The 21,506-nt window shown below is 47.5% G+C and overlaps 3 protein-coding genes across 13 annotated transcripts in view; 1 reads left to right on the top strand and 2 right to left on the bottom strand.

The window, feature by feature from the left end:
* The window catches only part of IFT172 (intraflagellar transport 172), a 44,196-nt gene extending 30,750 nt beyond the window's left edge, over window positions 1-13,446 (bottom strand). For 7 of the 10 annotated variants that reach the window (XR_004251304.2, XR_004251305.2, XR_004251306.2 and 4 more), the window contains exons 1-14: window positions 13,214-13,446; window positions 8,636-8,779; window positions 8,298-8,410; window positions 7,821-7,860; window positions 7,468-7,533; window positions 7,176-7,255; window positions 6,886-6,973; window positions 4,658-4,872; window positions 3,644-3,767; window positions 3,127-3,222; window positions 1,599-1,760; window positions 1,169-1,222; window positions 827-930; window positions 251-336 (exon numbers count right to left, since the gene is read on the bottom strand). Coding sequence is in view for 7 of the 10 variants with exons in the window: in XM_032172553.2 (XP_032028444.1) it covers window positions 251-336; window positions 827-930; window positions 1,169-1,222; window positions 1,599-1,760; window positions 3,127-3,222; window positions 3,644-3,767; window positions 4,658-4,872; window positions 6,886-6,973; window positions 7,176-7,255; window positions 7,468-7,533; window positions 7,821-7,860; window positions 8,298-8,410; window positions 8,636-8,779; window positions 13,214-13,252 (1,411 nt within the window). In the remaining 3 variants the exon portion in view is untranslated. The other 3 variants (XM_032172551.2, XM_058426343.1, XM_058426344.1) reach the window with 2 other exon arrangements.
* A 2,030-nt stretch (window positions 13,447-15,476) lies between these two features.
* Window positions 15,477-18,809, bottom strand: FNDC4 (fibronectin type III domain containing 4). 2 transcript variants are annotated; one of them, XM_032172560.2, is made up of 7 exons: window positions 18,467-18,809; window positions 18,142-18,288; window positions 17,947-18,062; window positions 17,517-17,721; window positions 16,976-17,065; window positions 16,257-16,381; window positions 15,477-16,069 (listed from the first exon to the last, which is right to left on the bottom strand). In XM_032172560.2, exons 2-7 carry the CDS (start codon window positions 18,224-18,226, stop codon window positions 16,034-16,036), a joined length of 657 nt encoding a protein of 218 aa, XP_032028451.1. In that variant the 5' UTR covers window positions 18,227-18,288; window positions 18,467-18,809; the 3' UTR covers window positions 15,477-16,033. The 2 variants fall into 2 exon arrangements, with proteins under 2 accessions (XP_032028451.1, XP_032028452.1); XM_032172561.2 differs by lacking the exon at window positions 15,477-16,069 and having other exon boundaries at window positions 16,257-16,449; window positions 18,467-18,628.
* A 125-nt stretch (window positions 18,810-18,934) lies between these two features.
* The window catches only part of GCKR (glucokinase regulator), a 28,324-nt gene continuing 25,752 nt past the window's right edge, over window positions 18,935-21,506 (top strand). Inside the window, exons 1-3 of the mRNA XM_032171998.2 lie at window positions 18,935-20,609; window positions 20,888-21,043; window positions 21,206-21,274. Of these exons, the coding sequence (XP_032027889.2) occupies window positions 20,550-20,609; window positions 20,888-21,043; window positions 21,206-21,274 (285 nt within the window). The 5' untranslated portion in view covers window positions 18,935-20,549. The remainder of the gene's footprint in view (window positions 20,610-20,887; window positions 21,044-21,205; window positions 21,275-21,506) is intronic.

A 21,506-nucleotide genomic window follows, 5' to 3' on the forward strand; every position in this document is an offset into this window, starting at 1 on the left:
TTCTAAAGTGCTGGGATTACAAGCATGAGTAACTGCGCCTGGCCTGAACCTTTGTTTTTATATTTAGATATCCAGGTACAGATGTACACATATTGACTTAAACATTTCATATATATCCACTGTACATGTGGGGTTACTATTTACCTGGTGCATCTCAGATTCCTGCATTCACCACTGAACGCAATCCTGTGGTATGGAAGTGTGATATAAACATCTATTTTGTTATTAAAATTATGACAGTCTTACTCACCTATAGCAATAGTCTTAATATCAATAAGATAAGCCAATTTCTTATTATCTTCTGTTCCTTGCTGACACCTCTCATTAATACGAACACTGAAACATGAAGGGTGAGGTAAGGCAAAATGGGCTGAGGTAGTTGGGATGTTTATTAAAGGCTCTGAAGTACCATATGGGATGAAGCTTTTATTTATTTATTTATTTATTTTGAGACAGGGTCTCACTCTGGATGCCAAAGCTGAAGTGCAGTGGTGTGATCACGGCTCACTACAGCTTTGACTTCCCAGGCTCCAGGTGATTCTCCCACCTCAGCTTCCTGAGTAACTGGGACTACAGGGGTGTGCCACCATGCCTGGATAATTTTTTGTATTTTTAGTAGAGAGGGGGTTTCACCATGTTGCCCAGGCTGGTCTTGAACTCCTGGACTCAAGTAATCTGCTTGCCTCCGCCTCCCAAAGTGCTGGGATTATAGGCGTGAGCCACCACGCCTGGCTGAAGCTTTTGGATTAACTGGAGGACACAGAATTTAGGAGTCCAAAAGGAATTACTTTGGGTTTCAGGGATTTAGAGAATCTTGTGAGGTTACCTGATGAGGTGGGGGTTCATGAATTCAGTGCGTACAGAACCCAGGGTGTCATTATTCCCATATTCCACCAGGGTTAGCTCTCCGGCATTGAAGATCATGCATACCTGGGAAAAATGGAGTTGTTATACGGTGGAAAGGCTACATGAAGAAAAACAGTAGTGGGAGGTGTACTGTCAGTTCAAGGTGACTACCACTTTTCTCCTTGTTCTCTTACCCTGCCAATTTCATCCTCCCTGTTTCTTTATCTGCTGTTTCCCTATCCCTTGCAACTTGCCATCTTTATGACACAGAAGCTAGAAGGAGGCTTATCAAGATGGTGATGGTGAATCAAGCTCTACTCACATTCTCGTTTTCAAAGAAATACTTCTCATTGCCACCAGATCCTTGCCAGGCTATCTGTAATGGGAGAAGACTTAAGAAGCAATGTGGAAAAATACCCAAGATAACGCCGAAAGAATGACAGGTTGGGAAGTGGAAAGATATATTTATGTAGGCTTTGGCACTACACAAAAGAGGTGCTGTATCAGAATTTGCTCTGGTCCCTGAGAGAAACCAGAGAGATGTTTCTGAGAGAGGGCATAAAAACAGTCCAAATATGGTGATTCATACTCTGGGATTATAAACCTCCTGGGTCTCCTTCCCTGAAACCAGGTCCCCTACACCAGAATGTTAGAACTTCTCATGGAGAGCTTACCCCTAGGGATTTTGGATCCCCACAAGTATTAAGCCAAGATGCCCCATTCCCCACCCTACCCTCAATTTTGGTTCCTACCTCACTAAGCCGATTAGTGTTCAGGTCCCCCAGCAGCAGTGTTTCTGATGTGTGGGCCACCAAGTAACGTTCCTTTCCTAGGATTTTCACCTCTTCCACCTCATAGCCATAGTGTGACTTGAGCACCACTCGGGTTCCTGATGACAGGTTCTTCACAATCACCTTGGTAAAGGACAAGTCTGAGCCCCTTAGGCTTCCCCAGCCCAAAAGAAGGGTGAACAACTATGCCCTTTGCCCACCTCCATAGCACTAAACAAAGCTAATACCTTGTTTCCTCCCTGGGTCTAGGATATTGTTGATAGTAATGATATCTTATGTTTACAGGGGATTTACTATTTATGAAATGCTTTCCTATATTATCTCTTTTGATGCCCATAATTTATATAATTCTGAAAGTTCCACTGGGTAAAACCAATCACTTTTGTGTTCTCATAGTCTTTGTACAAACCTTATATATCATTGATCACAGTGTATGTATTGATCGGTTGATTGACTGACTTGACAGGGTCTCAGTATGTTGCTTAGACTGGCCTTGAACTCCTGGGTTCAAGCAATCCTCCTGTCTCGGCCTCCTGAGTAGCTGAGACTACAGGCATGTGCCACTGCATCTGGCTAATATTATTTTTTGATATGTCTGTGTCCTCTGTTATAATGATCTCCTTGATCAGAGGACAATGTCTTACAGATAATTATCTGTGTATTCCCAATGCCTAACACTGCTGACACATAGTAGAGAATGAATAAATGTTTCTGGAAAGAACAAAAGAATGAAGAAACCAATGTATAATAAATGGAAGGACAGAGGTAGAAAAAAGAGAAAAGTGGGCCCAGGAACTGAGAAATTTTTAGCTTGCAACATCATACACAGTGAGCTCAGAGGCCTTAAAACAACAGAGTTCACATTTATAATCCTATTTATCCAATTGCCCAATTGCCAGTGTGTAGGCAGTAAAGTTTTAAGCCAGAAAGGCTTAAGTGGCAATCTCTGCACACCTTACGCCTGGTGCTTAAAACTTTTCTTTCTTTTTTTTTTTTTTTTTTTGAGACAGAGTCTTGCTCTGTCACCCAGGATGGAGTGCAGTGGTGCAATCTCAGCTCACTGCAAGCTCCACCTCCTGGGTTCATGCCATTTTCCTGCCTCAGCCTCCCAAGTAGCTGGGACTACAGGCACCCGCCACCATGCCTGGCTAGTTTTTTTGTATTTTTAGTAGAGACGGGGTTTCACCATATCAGCCAGGATAGTCTCAATCTCCTGACCTTGTGATCCGCCCGCCTCGACCTCCCAAAGTGCTGGGATTACAGGCATGAGCCACTGCGTCCGGCCAAAACTTTTCTTATAATAAGCTGCAAGAACTACAGCAGGAAAGTTACCACGGTGTTGCCCTGACATATTCTGTTGCCCAGAACAGCTCTTCCAGAGGGATGAAGATTAAATTTGAACTATGGCTGTGGCCAGAAGGCAGGGAAACGTTATAAGGATGAATGAGCCACATGAGGTCTCAATGCAGAAGGCTACCATCCTGCTTACCTGGCTAGGTCCCACATACGTCAACTCAAACTTGTTCTTGTAAATACTCCTTCGGAGGTAGCAGTCAAACTGTTCCACCCCACCACACAGTGTGCCCTAGAAGGGAAAGTGACAGCATAAAAGGTCACACACATAGTACACTGGCATGGGGAGAGTATCTAGAGACATCCTCAAAACCTAAGCTCCAGAGTCTAGAGAAGAGTTGGCAGTGAAAGAGCTGGCAGTTTTTGGAATTACCAAAAGGAAAGGGGCTACAATCATTGGACTCAAGGGCACAACATATTAATGGGATAAAAGGGAGAAAGTAGCCCTGCCTACACACAATTTTTTGTCCCTTTTGTGACCTCCAATAAAGTATGAATTTCTCTTTCCTGCCTTTAACGCCAGAATTTTAGGTCAGGGTCAAAAGGAAAGAGGAGATTCTCTAGTGTCAGGGAACAGTGCTTTAGGATAAGGCAGGATTTTTTTCTAGTTTGGTGAAAGTCACCAATCCAGAAAGGGATTACTAGTAACACACCACACAGAGTTGTGAGCCATCCCGCTTCCAGGCCAAGGCAGTGATGGTGTATAAATTGGCAATCTCCTTGGGCTTTGCCTCTTCCCAGATGCTTCTTTGAGGGATCCAGTTGAACACCCGAAGCCTGAAATAAAGTATGTGGCTTTTAGAAGAGATCGAGGCTGAGCTAAAGAGTGCAAATGGGCTGATAACCAAAGGAAATTAGTCTTGCTATATCAGAAAAGAAAGGAAATAAAAAGAACAGACAAGCTAGGCAGTCTAGCAGAAGAGGATATAGAGGTGCACAGGAAATAAGCTGGGAAAATCAAGGCAAAACTAAAATAGAATAAGAGTGAGGGGAGCAGAGAAAACAAAAAGACCAGGGCAGGTGAGAAAAATAAGCTACTAGGAGCAAAAAAATATGGAACAAGGAGATAAATGGTAGGAGTCAGTGAAGAAAGAAGAGAATACGAGGAGACATAAGATTGATAGAAAGACAGGACTGACAAAACTGGGGTTAAACACATGGCAGAGAAATGATGAGACCTGGAACATGGCTGTTTATCTGCTGTTCCATCACTCATTCATTCATTCTCCAAACATCTGAGCATATCTTAGATATACATAGCATATAGATGCTAATCTAGGCACTGAAAAGATCAATAATAAGCCCCCTTCTCAAGGACTCTGATTTAGCCATCTATCTGGCTAAACAACAGTAGTTTGCAAACAACAAACTGTAATATAATGTGAGAAACTCTAAGCGGTCTCAAACGGGGCAATGGAAACAGAAAATAGAGATGAATTCTGCTGTGGAAGTGCAGGGAGAGGCACAGAGACAAAACAAGAGCCCAGGACATTTTGGAACTGCCAGCACACCAATGGATGGCGGGAGCAGGAAGAGGAAAGCGCATGAATTACATACATACATTTGATTCTGCTCCAGTCTCCCACTCTGGCTCAGAATAATTTGGCTAAAGCAGAGAGTGTTCACAGGGAAAGTAGGCAGTAGATAAAACTGGAAAGGGGACTCACCTGTCATAACTTCCTAGCACAACGGACTGGCCCCCAGGACTTGCTACAGCTGTGGTGAACTCCCGCTCCTGAGGGTCACGGCTATAATCAAAAGTTTGTAGCACGTGGCCTTCTTTTCCATAGGCTACAATTTTCTGATCACAGCCTGCAGCCACGATGCTATTGGTTGCCCATGCCAAGGCATAGGGTGGACACGGGTGGTTAACCAACTTCCCCTAAGACAGAAGTAGAGGGTTTCAATCACTCTTCGAAGACTCCACCCGAGAAATTCCTCACTCTCAACACCTGGTACTTTCACTCTGCCCATCATACCCTGCAGAAGTCTCTTCCAACATTTCCCTATCCCAACACATCCTAATCCTGAACTCTTCACAAATTGTCACACACACACACACACACACACACACACACACACACCCCTATACACACACTTGTTGAACTTGTGCTCTAGAAAAACCTCAAAATGCTTGTATATTGGAATTGTCTTTTTTTTTTTTTTTGAGACAGAGTCTCACTCTGTCATCCAGGCTGGAGTGCAGTGGCACGATCTCAGCTCGCTGCAACCTCTGCCTACCAGGTTCAAGCGATTCTCCTGTCTCAGCCTCCTGAGTAGCTGGGATTACAGGTGTGTGCCACCACACCAGGCTAATTTTTCTATTTTTAGTAGAGATGGGGGTTTCACCATGTTGGTCAGGCTGGTCTTGAACTCCTGACCTTGTGATCAGCCTGTCTCGGCCTCCCAAAGTGCTGGGATCACAGGCCTGAGCCACCATGCCCAGCATGTATTGGAAATTTTTAATATGTACCTGGTAAAGCTCCTCCGAAAAGGAGATGTGCTACACATTAACCAACACCGTCTGGGCCCACAAAGAGCATAAGGCTTCTTTTTTTAAAGAGGATTAAATTTCATTATTATACGAGTAATTCTTTTTTTTTTTTTTTTTTTTGAGAGGAGTCTTACTCTGTCACCGGGGCTGGAGTGCAGTGGCGTGTTCTCACCTCACTGCAACCTCCGCCTCCCGGGTTCAAGCAATTCTCCTGCCTCAACCTCCCGAGTAGCTGGGATTCCAGGCACATGCCACCATGTCTGGCTAATTTTTATATTTTTAGTAGAGACGGGGTTTCACCATGTTGGCCAGGCCGGTCCTGAACTCCTGACCTCAGGTGATCCACCCGCCTTGGCCTCCCAAAGTGCTATTACAGGAGTGAGTCACTGTGCCCAGCCTATACAAGTAATTCTTTTTCTTTGAGATGGCGTTTCACTCTTGTTGCCCAGTCTGGAGTGCAACGGCATGCGATCTTGGCTCACTGCAACCTCTGCCTCCCAGGTTCAAGCGATTCTCCTGCCTCAGCCTCCCAAGTAGCTGGGATTACAGGCATGTGCCACCATGCCCAGCTAATTGTTTTGTATTTAGTAGAGACGGGTTTCACGTCAGGCTGATCTCGAACTCCTGACCTCAGATGATCCACCCGCCTCGGCCTCCCAAAGTGCTGGGATTACAGGCACGGCCCACAAGTAATTCCTAATGTAAATGATTCAAACAATACACAATTATATAGAGTAAAACATGAAAGTTTCCTTTTTATCCCCCATCTTTTTCCTTTTCCCTCTCCAGAGTAAACTGTTAACTCTTTTTTCTATGAATCTACATACATAAATATATATTATATATATTTTACATAAATAGGAATAATTTTCACTTTTCATTACTCTAAGAGTTTTTGTTTCCCTTTGTCTCAAGGTCCCTTTCACCTGAGTCATCCCTTCTTATAAGTAGTAAGCTCCAGGCTCCTAAACACAAATCCTCTCAGTGGCCACATCCAACTTTTTCTCTGTCCCTGAGTCCTCCTCTAGCTTCCTCCTTTAGTATCTCAATCCAAATGCCTTAGAAGTCCAACCTCCTCTAGGAGGGCTCCTGGAATTTCCTTATCCCCTATTCCACAGCATCTTTTTTTTTTTTGAGACACAGTCTTGTTCTGTCACCCAGGCTGTAGTGCAGTGGTGCTATTTCAGCTCACTGCAGCCTCAACCTCCTGGACTCAAGTGATCCTCCCACTTCGGCTTCCTGAGTAGCTGGGACTACAGGCCCACACCACCATGCCCGACTAATTTTTGTATTTATTTTTTATTTTTTTGGTAGAGACAGGGTTTCACTGTGTTGCCCAGGCTGGTCTCAAACTCCTGGACTCAAGCGATCCAAGCCTCCCACAACATTCTTTATTCATACCTGTGACTCTCCAGAGCCTTCATCATCAAAGAAATACCTAACGATGGTACCATCTGCATGACCAGAGAGAATTCCTTTCCCAGAGCAACTAAAAAGGAGAAAGGAGAGAAATACAGGAAGAGATTATTTTATCTCACCAAGAAAGCCCCTTTCTCTGTCAAACACAACCCTGTCTGTGCTTCCTGCTACCGGTTCTCCTGCCTTTCATACTATGGTCTTGCAGTCCAGACTTCCCCACAGCATTTTCCTAACACTTCCAGACTCTAGTGATACTACTCCTCTTTACTCACTTTGTTGTCAGGGACACCACGTAAGACTCTGTCCCATAGATGGTAGATGATTTATTAGTTTTGGTGTTTGCTAAACGAACCTGAAAATGGAAAAATGGACACAAGTATGGTTAGGCTATTTTAAATTTAACTAGGCCCTAAGAAAAAAAGGAAAAACTGTCCCACAAAACGGGTCCCTATGCATTCTCCCCAGTATACAACTTGATCCTAAGAAAGAGGATGGACCATATTCCTCTCTCCAGAACCATCATCCCTACCACTCCCTCTCTTGTGTTTCCCTTCCCTCTTTTACCTTCCCTTCAGCCAGTCCAAAGACAATGATGTATTCTGCGGGCCATTGCAGACAAGTGACAGCACTCTGTGTGAAAGGAAATAATGAAAAGGATAACCCCATCTGTGTGGGCCGGCACTTTTATAACAACTTCAACACCCCAACACACCACAACCTCAATCTCCTATAGGGAAGGACACAACAGGGCTCTAAGGAAGACAGCAGATGACCATGAACAGCCACGAAGCACCATCCTTGCAGTAGGAAAAGTCACATTCAGATGTTAGAAATGCAACTCCTGGCTGTATTTATAAGTAGATATACTAATATATGTTTGTTCATCCTAAGCTTCCAGGGACTGGTCTGAACTTTACCGTCTGGATGAACTTGTTGCAGATGACTTTCTTGTCACCCCTGCCAAACAAAAGAAGGGGAAACGTATTAAAAGCCACTTCCATAAACAAATTGCCAAAAATAATGCTGAGGGAAGAGAAGAAAGAGCAGATTTCTTCCTTGGCCCACTAATGTTTGACTACTTTGTAGGAGCCCTGAAAGGAGACATATGAGGGAGCCTAAGCAGCTTCAGAATAATAACAAAGATGTGACATCACTCTGGGCTTCCAGGATCTCACAGGGCCTCCTGTTGACCTTGGACTGTTTCCTCCAGGGATGGGATTGAAGAACACATGGGAGAGGTGAAGGCAGAAAAGCAAAAACAGACTCCAGAAAGTCTCTGCCTTCAATGGCCAAGCTTGGCTTCTCATCCCCTTTATTTCCCCTCCCTAGTGAGGCATTTCTCTTGCCTTCCCCTTCTTTCCTGGGCCATCCCATCTCCCAATCTCTATCCTCACCAATCTTCTCCAATCTTGTAGACATAGATGATGTTATCAGTCTGTCCTACGGCAATTTTAGTGGAATCAGGAGAAAAAGTGATGCCCTTCACCATATAGCTCTTCCTGCCATACTAAGAGTTTAAAAAAAAAAAGAAAAAGAAAAAGAAGTAATGAGTACACATGAAAGAGAAAAGAGAAAAAAAGGTATACGTGTGCTCCTAAGGGAGCTTGAGGATTTATACTGAGAAAAAGGTGGGGTATGCCATTTCCTATGCCAATGGCTAGAAGGCAGACTATGTCTTCCAGGTTGTAAGACCTCATCAATAGGTTAAGATACACATGAATACACTGTTTACCTTCATGTCAACTGGTTTGGTGGAGAATTTATCTCTCCGTTCTCCATGTTCATCATACAGCAAGACCACTCGGTCCACTGTGCAGACAGCAAATTTGGCATTGTTCTGGGACCAAGCCATGCAGGTCACCTTTGCAGCTCCATCCTGCAGAGGCAAAAGGGTAAAAACAAACCCATGTGCTGGTCTAGAATGCCAAAAGCATTTCTAGCTCCATTAATTCTAGTGTAATTCTGGTCAATTTTCTTCCTGTCATGGTTCTATCCTCAAAACAAAGAGATGCCTGTGGCCCATCCTGGTCTCCAAAGGCCTTCAGATCCTGGACTGTGAGAACAATGTGCTTCTAGAGACTCATATGCAAATACAAGTAAGAGGCAGGGTGCTAAGTCAACTGGATCAATGAATCCCTGCAACGGCCTCCTCGTTCCCAGGTCTGCTACTGAAATAAATTCAATTAGTCTGGTAAGTTTTGGTCATTAGCCATTCATTCAATTATTATTTTTTGAGCACCTTATTGATCAAGGCACTTGGCCAGGGGCTGAGAGAGAGACAAAAAGCAAACCATAGATCCTGCCTCCAGGTTTAATAAGATGGTGCAAAATAGAAAAGTCCTATTAAAGTATATATAAAGTACTGCAATAGTTTGGAGAAGCCTGAGAGAATTTTATGCTTAAATTATCAAAATTAAGCTTTGAAGAATGAATACAGTTGAGTAGGAAGTTATCTGAGATGGGAGGAATGGCAATGAGCAAAGGCAAGTTCTGGACAAGAAACAGTAATTTAGTTTATTTGAAACTATTATACCTTATAAATAGTAGAATAGAAGGGGTAAGGCAGGAAAAACAGGCCAGCTCAGGAAGTCTTTAAAGCCAGGCAAAGGAGTTTGGGCTTATTTGAAAGGAAAGGGAGAGACAGTGAGAGTTCAGGATGGGAGAGTACGAGTTGAGACTCAGGATGAACAATCCCACTTTCTTTTCTTCTTAACTACCCACTTCACAGAAACCCAAGTTAGAAGTTATCTCCAGGTGAATTATTCTGACCAGATCTGACCCTTCCAACACTAGCTCTGGTCCTAAGGGACTAGCTCTGCTACTAAGGGTTTCCTTCCTTGAAAACAAAACATTTTATTCTGCTTTTCTTTTTTTTTTTTTTTTTTTTTTGAGACGGAGTCTCGCTCTGTCGCCCAGGCTGGAGTGCAGTGGCGCAATCTCGGCTCACTGCAAGCTCCGCCTCCCGGGTTCACGCCATTCTCCTGCCTCAGCCTCTCCGAGTAGCTGGGACTACAGGCGCCTGCCACCACGCCCGGCTAATTTTTTTTTTTTTGTATTTTTAGTAGAGACGGGGTTTCACCGTGGTCTCGATCTCCTGACCTCGTGATCCACCCGCCTCGGCCTCCCAAAGTGCTGGGATTACAAGCGTGAGCCACCGCGCCCGGCCTTATTCTGCTTTTCTTCTGCCCCAATTGTTTGATTAATTATTTGGACACTAGAGTTCTGGCTTAAAACATTGACACTTTTCCCTCCAAACTCACCTATCTCCAAAGTCAGAAGTAAAAAGCCTCTTTTCCTGCAAATCCTCAAACCAGAAAATAGCCACACTACCATCACTATGATCCTCTAACTCTTCATTATATATAGAAGGGCTGAGGGCTCCTCATCAACCTTTGCTGATCCTCCTGCTTTATCGCTTTGCCCAATCCTGGGCATTCAGCCCTACCTGCATCATGACATCATCTTATTTTGAGAGACTGAAGGATTTCATTTCCAATTTTTCCGTTAGGGCAGAGAAATTTTTAAATTACAAATTCAATGGACAGCTTGCTGAACAATGAGCACAAATCTCTGTCTTTTTATTTTTTTGCCTTCTCCAACTGAGGAGAGAGCACAACTATCTTTTGTTCTAATTTCTTTTTTTTTTTTTTTCTTTGACAGAGTCTCACTCTGTCCCCCAGACTGGAATGCAGTGTCACAATCTCGGCTCACTGCAAACTCTGTTTCTTGGGCTCAAGCAATTCTCCTGCCTCAGCCTCCCAAGTAGCTGAGGCTATAGGTGTGCGCTACCGTGCCTGGCTAATTTTTTTGTATTTTTGGTAGAGACAGGGTTTCACCATATTGCCCAGCCTGGTCTCGAACTCCTGACCTCAAGTGATCCACTCGCCTTGGCCTCCTGAAGTGCTGGGATTACAGGTGTAAGCCACCACACCCGGCCTGTGTTCTCATTTCCTCCTATTGTCCAAATGCCACACCCTCTGTGAAGCCTTCCTGATTTCCATAATCAATCAATTCTCCTTTCTCTACAATATGTACCTCACTAGATTGTTTTATTAAGTGAGGTAGGGAATAAAATAATAAGAGCTTGCCTTTAACAAGTACTTACCATAGAATAGGCATTTTGATAAGTGCTTGACAAGCATAATCTCATTTTACCTCATAACACTGAGGTAGATGCTGTTATTATCCCCCTTTTACAGATAGAGGAATGGAAGCCCAAAAAGATTAAGTAATTTGCCCAAGTTCACATACACAGTTTGTAAGTGGTAGGACCATGATTTATTTAATTAATTAATTTATTTTTTGAGGCAGAGTCTTGCTCTGTCACCCAGGCTGGAGTGCAGTGGTGCGATCTTGGCTCACTGCAACTCTGCCTCCTGAATTCAAGTGATTCTCCTGCCTCAGCCTCCCGAGTAGCTGGGATTACAGGCATGCGCCACCACACCTAGCTAATTTTTGTATTTTTAGTAGTTTCACCATGTTGGCCAGGATGGTCTCGAACCCCCGACCTCGGGTGATCCGCCTGTCTCGGCCTCCCAAAGTGCTTGGTTTACAGGCATGAACCACTGTGCCTGGCCTAGAACCATGATTAAATCCATGTATGTGTAAATCCATAAACCACAATCCCAATTTCTTTATTAAGATGCCCCAGTACATATTACACACTCAGTTATGGAACATCTTATTTATTTTTGAGACGCAGCCTCACTCTGTCACCCAGGCTGGAGTGCAGTGGTGTGATCACGTCTCACTGCAGCCTCGACCTCCTGGGCTCAGGAGATCCTCCCACTTCAGTGACCCCAGCAGCTGGGCCTACAGGTGCTTGCCACCACACGAGGCTATTTAAAAAAAAATTTTTTTTTTTTGGACAAAGTCTCACTCTTGTCCCCCAGGCTGGAGTGCAGTGGCACGATCTCAGCTCGCTGCAACCTCCACCTCCCGGGTTCAAGTGATTCTCCTTCCTCAGCCTCCTGAGTAGCTGGGATTACAGGCGGCTGCTGCCACGCCCAGCTAATTTTTGTATTTTTAGTAGAGATGGGGTTTCACCATGTTGGCCAGGCTGGACTCGAACTCCTGACCTCAGGTGATCCACCCGCCTCAGCTTCCCAAAGTGCTGGGATTACAGGCGTGAGCCACCGCACCTGGTCGAAATTTTTCTGTAGAGGTCTTGGACTCCTGGGCTCAAGCGATCCTCCCACCTTGGCCTCCCAAATTGCTGGGATTACAGGTGTGAGCCACTGTGCCTGGCCAGACATCTTATTCTTATTAGCTTTGTATTATTCTGTCCTTTGAATTTTGAATGTCCTTTCCTCTTGTCTATCAATTTTTCACACTGCTTTTCAGTTTACAATGCTCTTTTGTGTATATTACCCTATATAACTCTTCCCCAAGTCTCCTAAAGTTGCTATTAGCTAACTCATGTTTTTTCAAATGAAGAAGTTGGTGAGTGCTCCGAGACACTGTATAATAAAGGCTAAAGTTGGAGACATCAGGTCATTTGTTTAAAGTACTGGTGGCCAGCCTGGGCAACATGGGGAAACCTCGTCTCTACAAAAAACAAAAACAAAAACAAACAAAGAAACAAAAAATTACCCGGGCGTGCTAGAGCACGTCTGTAATCCCAGCTACTTGGGAGGCTATGGCAGGAAAATCCCTTGAACCCGGGAGGCGGAGGTTGCAGTGAGATCGCGCCACTCACTCCAGCCTGGGCGACAGAGCAAGACTCTGTCTCAAATAGTTAAATAAAGTAGTGGTGGATCTGAAATAAGGACAAGGTAAGAAATTTTAAAAAGAAAATAAGAAAGTAGTGGTGGAGCTAGGACTTAAATTCTGGTGTGCTAACTCCAAAGCCCACCCTTTCTTCACCATGTGTCAGGGCTCCTCCCCTAGTGCCCAGCCTCTCCTGAATCAGAATACACGGTTCGGTCTTTGCACTCCCCCCTTCAGGGCTTGCACCTAAGGCGCTTATTTAATTATGGGCACATGCATACTCGCTGCTTACATGTGTACCTCTCCCTCTAATACAAGCCTCCTGAAGGGAGGGGCATAAGTCGGGTGGTTTGGGATTCCTACGAGCCCCAGCACGGGGCCTGTACACAACTGATGTGAATGAAATGTAAGGAAAGCTACAAGTCCTTAGCCCTCCATCTCGCCTCCTGGACGCTGGATCGACAGGCCAAGATCCAGATCATCGCTATATCCTTTACAGCCTTCTGCACGCAGTAGGAGCTCAACATCATTAAACTTCAGTTCCCCCACTTTTCTTGGAACATAAAGCGTAAGGGGGAGGGACTGGCACGCAACTCCTCACCTGAGGGCTCAGCAGGGTCCTCAGGTGCTTCAACTTCATGACGCACACCTGTCTCTCAGATGCTCCCAGACAGCGACAACTCCCGTGGTTACCTGGACAGCTCGCCACGCCGCCGTTCGTTAACGCTTATGCGACCGGAGCGCAACACGCGTCGTAAGGTCACACGTAGCTTTGCGGCGAAGCAAACAGAACGTGCGCAAGCGCAGTGAGATCTAGGCCGGGCCCTTGAGAGGGCTTCACGAATGCTCTCCTTGACCAATCCCGTCGCCGCATGCAAACTCAAGACCAAGCCCCGCCCACAAGCCTTCAGCCAGCCCCAGGTCCTACGTCATAGCGGTCCGTCTCGCTCTTCGATGTACCTGACTTTCTGAGGGCACTCTTTTAATCCTCACAACCCTGGAGGAAAGCAGGGCGGTTTCCATGATAGGCCTTCTGCAGTTGACGGAATTGTACCCAAATAGGTTACATGACTTGCACGGGATCGCAAGGCTAATAACGATGAATACTCAGTATGTGTCTGCTAGGTACTGTGTAAAGTATTGTACGTGCATTTGTGTCATTTAATCCCAAAACCACCTTTTGAAGGGGATAGCGTTATTATTAGTCTCATTTTACATAACAGGAGACTCAGGGCACTTGCTCAAACTAACACAGCCAGCGAAGGACTTGCAACTGCGGTTAAACCCAGAGTTAGTAACTTTAAACAGCTTTTATGTTCCTTCTCAACTCCTAGCTCGCTCTCTCCATGCCACGATACTATAACCTGTCACACTCCCATCCCAATAAATGACATTTATTCTCAGAATCTGAGAGATGAGTGTTTTGGAACCAGCTGCCAAAGAAATGTAAGGTACCCTACTTCCAAATTGGGTAATGGTGGGTTAAAGACTGCTGTTTATATTGGAATGCTTTTATGGTTCAGTTTGTTGTTGCTGTTGTTTTGAGACAGAGTTTCCCTCTTGTTGCCCAGGCTGGACTGCAATGGTGCGATCTTGGCTCACTGCAACTTCTGCCTCCTGGGTTCAAGAGATTGTCCTGCTTCAGCCTCCCAAGTAGCTGGGATTACAGGCATGTGCCACCACGCCCGACTAATTTTGTATTTTTAGTAGAGACAGGGTTTCTCCATGTTGGTCAGGCTGGTCTCGAACTCCCGACCTCAGGTGATTTGCCTGCCTTGGCCTCCTAAAATGCAGGGATTACAGGCGTGAGCCACCGTTCCCGGCCTATGGTTCAGTTTTGAGGGCAGACCTGACTTGGCTCACCCGATAGGTTGTCTTGTGATACCTGGGGTTAGAGGTTGGTTAAGTAGAAAAGAGACTGACTTGTTGATCTTTGTTTGGATTGGAGTCCCTTTCAGAATTTTTGGCCTATCTTCTAACATACCAGAGAGATTGAAATGCAGAAAGGAGTTATTCATAAGCCTGCTCTGAAATGATCCAAAGTTGGGAAGATCTGTAACTCTCCAGGAAGTGTAGCATATGCTCTCCAGACAGACTGTGGGTCCAGAAGCCTTCCCCCACAGTGGTTTGCAAGTGTCAACAGGTGTTTGTCTCATGGCCACCAACTACCCCTTAGAAAATAGGAAAGAGCAGAGGACAGCCCCTATTTTCACAGAAAACAAGTAGGCCTCAGAGCTCAAATGAGAATTATTTTGACAGGGGAGTCCCAACCCCTCAGTTTTATTTTCAGAATCCTCCTCTGGATATGGTGGCAGAGCATGAATATACACTCATTTATGATTTACAGTTATTATTGACTTTGACTGACTAAAGAGAGATAGAGATGAAAGGGAAGGCAAAGGAGGGAAGAACAGACACAGGAACACATAGGATAGGAGCATGTGGCACCAAGGAATCCATGAGTGTAGCTGTCCTTTCATTAGTCCCCAAGACACTGCTTAGTCCTTTTCTGACCATTAGCCCAGGGTTGATGGAGGAGTCAGAAGAATAAGTGGTGAGGAGCTATGCTGTCGATGCAAGCAGTGAAGATAAAAAGGCTACTGCCCTCTCATATGATATGCCTTAGTTTTCAGTGGTGCAGGAACTTATATCTTTCTCTTCTCTTTTTTCCCTTCTCACCCAACAAAGCAAAAGAATCTGGGGTTCCAGTTTTCTACACCTCTTCTTCCTGGCCCTATCCTAGGGTGGGGTATTAACACACCTTGCAATGCTCCTGTCAAGTAGGTGGTGGTGTAAGGGGTCCTTGGAGGGTCAGGAGAGAGACAAGGTGAGGAAATGTCTTCAGCATACTATACAGTCAGCTCCAGTTTGTCCAAGAACCTTTATTGGAAAAATGTCCAACGAGTGAGATCACTCGCAGCTGAAGGGGCTGCCAGGTGAGAGGGGGAGCACCTGAGGCTCCATGGAAGACATTGGAGTAGTGCAGTGCAGCATCTGCCTCTAGGGTCAGACAATTCCTTTTATTTGCGGGGTAAGATGAGTACCCACAGAAACACCCCTCTCTGAGGCCCAGAGGCAAGATGTGGGGCAGCTGGGGATGCTGAAAGTCCTGATACAGGTGAAATGGGGCCCCCATTTGGGGCCTAATGGAGTAGGATACAACAAGTGACTCTCCCCTGGACCGGGGAATGGAAGGAGATATCCCATCTGATATCCACTCCGCAGGTCCAGGGGCACAGACTCTGAACAGACCTACCTTCTGGCTCTGCTCACAGTGGAAAGAGGATGGGTACCAGGCCTGAGATTGTGGGAGTGGTATTACCCTCTGGGAGTCTCGGGCAGATCACCATCTTGGGCTCTCCCTGACCCCATCCCCATCCCCAGTTGTTAGTGCATCCCTCTTCTCGGTGTGTTTCTTCACTCAAACATCAATGGTGTTGATAGATGGTGACTTTTTCTGTGAAAGAAAATGGCCTGAGTCTCAATTTCAGGAAGGTAATAGGTGCCACCCTTTCTCTCCAGCCTCCCCCATCCCAGGTCTTCCATTCTCCATCTTTTTCTGCCCCTCTTGGACCTTCTTCCTTTCCCTGGCTGCCCCTCAGGGGCAGAATCACCCTTTCCACCCTCACTGGCCCCCACATCACCTGTCTTGTCCCCACTGGCCTTCCCTGAGGACTCTGTTCCGGCCCCTTTCCCTTCTCCTTGGGATTGTTGTTGGAGTCATTGTCCTTGATGATGTCATACTGACGGCAGAACAGCCCAATTACAGCTGAAACACAATACAGTCTGAGCCTTCATCTTCACTTCCGCCCTCATAGGGAGATACCCACGTAGCTTCTAGAAAATCCATGAAGAACATCCTGAATTCCTGGTGCCCATGCAGTCCTCCTCTCTGGGCTCTCAACAGCCTCTTCTCCCTCTCTTCAAAGTTCAAATCGTGCCTCCTGAACTAAGTATCTCTCCACTCTATTTCTCATTTATCTCTTTTTTTTTTTTTTTTTGAGACAGAGTCTCGTTCTGTTGCCCAGGCTGGAGTGCAGTGGCATGATCTTGGCTCGCTCACTGCAACTTCCACCTCCTGAGTTCAAGCGATTCTTCTGCCTCAGCCTCCCGAGTAGCTGGGATTATAGGTGCCCTCCACCACACTCCGCTAATTTTTGTATTTTTAGTAGAGACGGGTTTCACCATGTTGGCCAGGCTGGTCTGAAACTCCTGACCTCAGGTGATCTGCCTGCCTTGGCCTCCCAGAGTGCTGGGATTATAGGCGTGAGCCACTGTATCTCTCACTTCTTTTTCTCCTGACAACCTTTGCCACCTCACACCTTTACTGAGTCCCTGGTCCCCTGTCTAGCTGCTTACTCACCAGCCCACATGAGCAACACCACCACAATGATGACCACTTCCCCAGTCTGCAGTGGCCGCTCTCCATCCAGACCCTCCACTGTGATGTCACCTGAGAAGAGAGAAGGCAGACTCCAGGTTACTGGGGAATAGCTATCTATGCAGACATATGCAGGATGGAGATGCTGGGGATTAGAGAGGGTAGACCCATCATAATGTTGCCCTTGGAGTGTAGGGTAGCCCCTCCCTGTGAGGAAGCCATTGGTGGACAGGTGGTTAGCGACCAAAAAGCAGGATGGCTGCAGGTTAATTACTCACTTATGCAAGCTGCAGCTTTTGTGAAGTTAGGTAACAGGAAACTTAAAAGGCCTTCCCCCGAACAACTCAATACCAGCCTGTCTATACCCAGTCCCCTTCCCACCTGCTTTTCCTTCCTTTCCTGGCAGTACAATGAATTAAATCATCCTATTCAACTCAGCTAGTCTGTTGCTTGTTTTGGGGAAGCAAGTAAGAGGCTGCAAGCCAGGTAAGCAGCCAGAGAATCCAATAGCACAGACCCTCACCTGGGCTTGAGCTGTTTGAAGGTAGCCGGTCAGAACCCTTGAGAGTTCGGAAGTGCACCCGGGGCCCTGGGGGACTCTCTCCCCGAAGGCCGATGCTCCTGACCTGCACTGTGTAGTCACTGTCTTCAGCCAGGCCCCAGAGGGCGCAGGCCCGGGTGGTGGTGTTCACCTCCCGAATCACACGCTGCCCGGGGCCATTCTGCCGCTGCAGGGAGATGAGGGGAGAGGAGGACAGCCTCACCCCAGTGCCAGGCCACAAGGCTCAAACCAGAGACTCTTCAACATCCAAGCACTCCGGGGGAGTAGCGTGAAAAGGGCAGCCTGAGCCAGGATACGCCAGCTTCCAGATCCGCCCCCCCCCCCCCCTTAAGTGAAGAAACGTGCAGAAATCCAAGGACACAGGTTGGGGGAGCAGAACGGTGATTCATACTTGCTGGGAAATGGAGTAGCCAATGACGATGTTGCCTTCTGGGACGTCCCAGGACACAGTGGCCGAGTTGGCTCTGAGGTGAGTGACCGTCACATTTACAGGAGAAGGAGGCCGATCTGCGGGAGCCAGGGTGTTAACAGGTTTCACCCATTGACTAGCTCTGGTTGACCCTCAGCCCCCTTCCCCTTTACTTACCTGCTGGCACGAAGCCCAGGTCACAGCTGACCAGCAGGAGGACCGTGGGGCTTAGATATGGGGAAAGGGGCACCAGTGAAGCCATGTCCCCACCGAGTCCGCTGGGGGGGGGCACTTTGGCATCCGCTTGACATCCAGGCGGGGCTCCTGGAGATGGCAGGAGTTGCGGGGGGTCAAGGACTGCCCAGAACGCACGGAGGTTGGGGGGGGGGCAGCAGCTCTCCTGGGCTCCCCACAGCTCACAACAGCCCTATTTTCTCTACGCCCTCCCACCCCCGCATTGCCCAGGCGGCCCCAGAGCGCGGTCTGCCCTGCCCACACCCACCTCCGCCGGTCCTCGCGGTTGGTCAGGCCTCCGGGGGCTGCTCGGTGCCCAGAGGGCGGCCCATCGCCCGACTCGGTGGCGCTGCCCCTACCCCATCCCGGCGCGGGCCCGGCGACGCGGGCAGCGCGGGGCCGAGCTGCCGGCGGAGCGGGCGCGGGTCGGCGGAGCGGGCGCGGGTCCGCGGAGCCCCCAGGGCTCGGGCGGGCCACGGAGTCTGTCCGGGAGCAGGGGGCGTTGCCCGGACGCTGGCCTGGGTCCCCGGTGCGGAAGGCAGTGCGGCGGCCTCCGCCCGCCCCTGCAGCGGGATGTGACCGTCCCGGAGAGCCAGCCGCCGCCTTCTGCAGCGCTGGCCCCGCTCGCTCCGCCGCAGCCCGGCCGGGACGCGCGGGCCCGCCCCGCCCAGCTCGGGTTCTCGCAGCCGTCATTCCCTTCCCGCCCCCTCACTCCCGTCGTCTCGGGGCTCCTCCCACGACCCTCCCAATGGCGCCTCCGGGGACCCATCCCTTATCCCTTCTCTCTCCCAGCTCAAGCGGACAAGCCGGCGGAGGCGTTGGGGGGGAGGCGCGGGTGCTAGGGTCTCCGGCACCTGGGAGATCCCCTTCCTCCCCGCATGGAAGAGCCAAGTTGGGAAGAGGAATTCCACCTCCAGTGCCCGAGGGGCTAAGAGGAGAGGGGAAGAGAGTGAGGGAGACAGTAATTGCTTTAACAATCCCTTACTTGTAGACTGCGTCAGCTTTTAAGTCTCTTTCCCATTCATAATCTCATTTAATTCCATTCTCTTTCTCATTCATTCTTTCATTTATTCAGCAAATATTTATTGAGCATCTCCTATGTGTCTGGCATTATGTTAAAACCTGGAGATACAGTGATTGTTAAGTGTTGGGCTTCTCGGGAGAATCAAAGCGCAAAGCCCTATGGCTTTTTAAAAAAAAATTATTATTCCTTTCTTTTCTTTTCTTTTTTTGTTTTTCTAAAGCTCTGCCACTTACGGTGTGGTTTTGGAGAAACTAGTTTATCTGTGCCTCAGGTTTCCCACCTGTAAAGCAAAGCGTGTGAAATCTCACAGGGTTGTTGTGAGGCTCAAATGAGACAATGTTGGGGAAAGATCTTTATAAATCTCATAACACTATGTGACTGGATGATGATGATTAATTTGCACCAATCTGTTAGTTGCTTGTTTGTTCAATAACATGTAAGCCCTTACATTATTTCATGCTTTAGTTGAGCTTGAAATCTGAATTGAGAACCTGGGCATGAGTCCCAATTTGTCCAGCTGTGTGATCTTAAGCAACCAACTAAACTACTCTGAGCCTGTTTCATCATCTGAAAAATGAGGGTGTCAATATTGACCAACCTCTTAGTGTTGGTGTATCCAATGAGATACTGGATACACCAGTGAAAAGTGTGTTGTTCAGTGTAAATAAATGTTGGCTAACATTGTATTTAGGGCAGATTCTTTGGTTTCTAATTCTCAATGCAGTATTTCTGTTTCTGTGGGATTTTTCCCGCTGGAATATCCAGTACAGTGTGTGCACACTCGGGGCTCGGAAGCTTCTACTGCCTTCCTTTCTGAGAGGAGAGGATAAAATGGGACCAGTGGGACTGTGCGTGCTGAGCCTGTGATCAAGCCATGGGCCAGGTCCTCTGACTTCTGCTGACCTGGTGGCCCTGATCTCTGGCCTCGGAGGACACTTGCCCAGGGATTCTCACTGCCGTGGGTGTTGTCCTGCACTCCCAGGCTCCAGGTCCTCCGGAGAAGAGGGCATTGTCCCTGTAGGGCAAGAGTCCCGAGCCTCAGGTCTTCCTCTTCAGGGGCCAAAGCAGAGGCTGGCGAGTCAGGGTGCATGCAAAGAGGAAGCCCAGGAGTTTCCCTAGGGTTACCAGAGGGCTGGGGGCCTAGTGACCAGGAAAGGGTGGTGCAGGCAGTGGTACAGGGGGTGGTGCTCTGAGAGCCCAGGGTGCTTGGGTTAATCATCACTGGGGCTCAGATAAGGCCCTGCCAACTGGAAGCAGAGTCGTTGTGACCAGAGGGGTCTGTGTGGCTGAAGAGGCAGGTGGAACAGTGTATCCACAGCGTGGGACCATGCCAGGCACAAAACGGTTTCAACATGTCATTGAGACCCCGGAGCCTGGCAAGTGGGAGGTGAGACCCCTTCTTCATGTTGGCTTTCTGTGCTGATTCCTAGAATTATTTTTCATCCTGTCTTCCCTCCACCCTGGTTTCTGCTCACTTCTTCTTCCTTCCTGATGTTCTTTCCCTAATATGCCCAGAGTACCAAATACAGGCTGAGTTTCTGGTGTGGTATGTGTGTGTGTGTGTGTGAGTCCAAACTCTGTGCCTGCTGCCACTCCTACCTCCAGCTCAGAGGCATGAATAAGGCTTTGGCTTCCTGCTCCATCCTTGTCCCCTCTTCCTTCTAGTTGTCTGGGTACGAGGCAGCTGTGCCAATCACAGAGAAGTCAAACCCACTGACCCAGGATCTAGACAAAGCAGATGCTGAGAACATTGTTCGACTGCTGGGGCAATGTGATGCTGAGATCTTCCAGGAGGAGGGGCAAGCCCTGCCCACATACCAGGTAACCAAGACCCAAGACCTGGACCCTGCAAATAAACATGCCAACCCCAACCCCACCTCTGCTCTCCCTCACCGTGGCTCCTAATATCAGAAACCCCGAGACCCCCTCCCCCATCCATCGTCCTCCTTTTCTTGGCTTCTCATTCCTGCCTATTCCCTACAGAGACTCTACAGCGAATCCATTCTGACCACCATGGTACAGGTGGCTGGGAAAGTTCAGGAAGTGCTGAAGGTACTAACCTTCCTTCTGTTCCCTGCCTAAACTTTTCTGTTTCCCTCTTTCTCTTTTTATTGTCTCTATTTCTCACTTTGATAGATCTCATTCTCCTTTCTCCCTTTTGGAGATCCTCCCTTTTGGATCCTTATTTTCATCTTATTAATAATGATAACTTCTCTGCTTAATACTTTATAATTGACAATCTACTTTCACACCTATTACCCTCACAAAAGCCTGTGAAGTTGAT

The sequence above is a fragment of the Hylobates moloch genome, unplaced genomic scaffold (assembly GCF_009828535.3).
Source record: "Hylobates moloch isolate HMO894 unplaced genomic scaffold, HMol_V3 SCAFFOLD_13, whole genome shotgun sequence".
NCBI classification, from domain to species: Eukaryota; Metazoa; Chordata; class Mammalia; order Primates; family Hylobatidae; genus Hylobates; species Hylobates moloch.

What these genes read in the sequence shown, in the direction of transcription:
- FNDC4 (XM_032172560.2), bottom strand. Translation starts at nt 18,226, where the DNA reads ATGGCTTCACTGGTGCCCCTTTCCCCATATCTAAGCCCCACGGTCCTC. An exon ending in TTCAAACAGCTCAAGCCCAG is followed by an intron (nt 17,066 to 17,516) that starts GTGAGGGTCTGT and finishes CTCTCTTCTCAG; the next exon opens with GTGACATCACAGTGGAGGGT. An exon ending in GGCCAGTGGGGACAAGACAG is followed by an intron (nt 16,070 to 16,256) that starts GTGATGTGGGGG and finishes TTTCTTTCACAG; the next exon opens with AAAAAGTCACCATCTATCAA.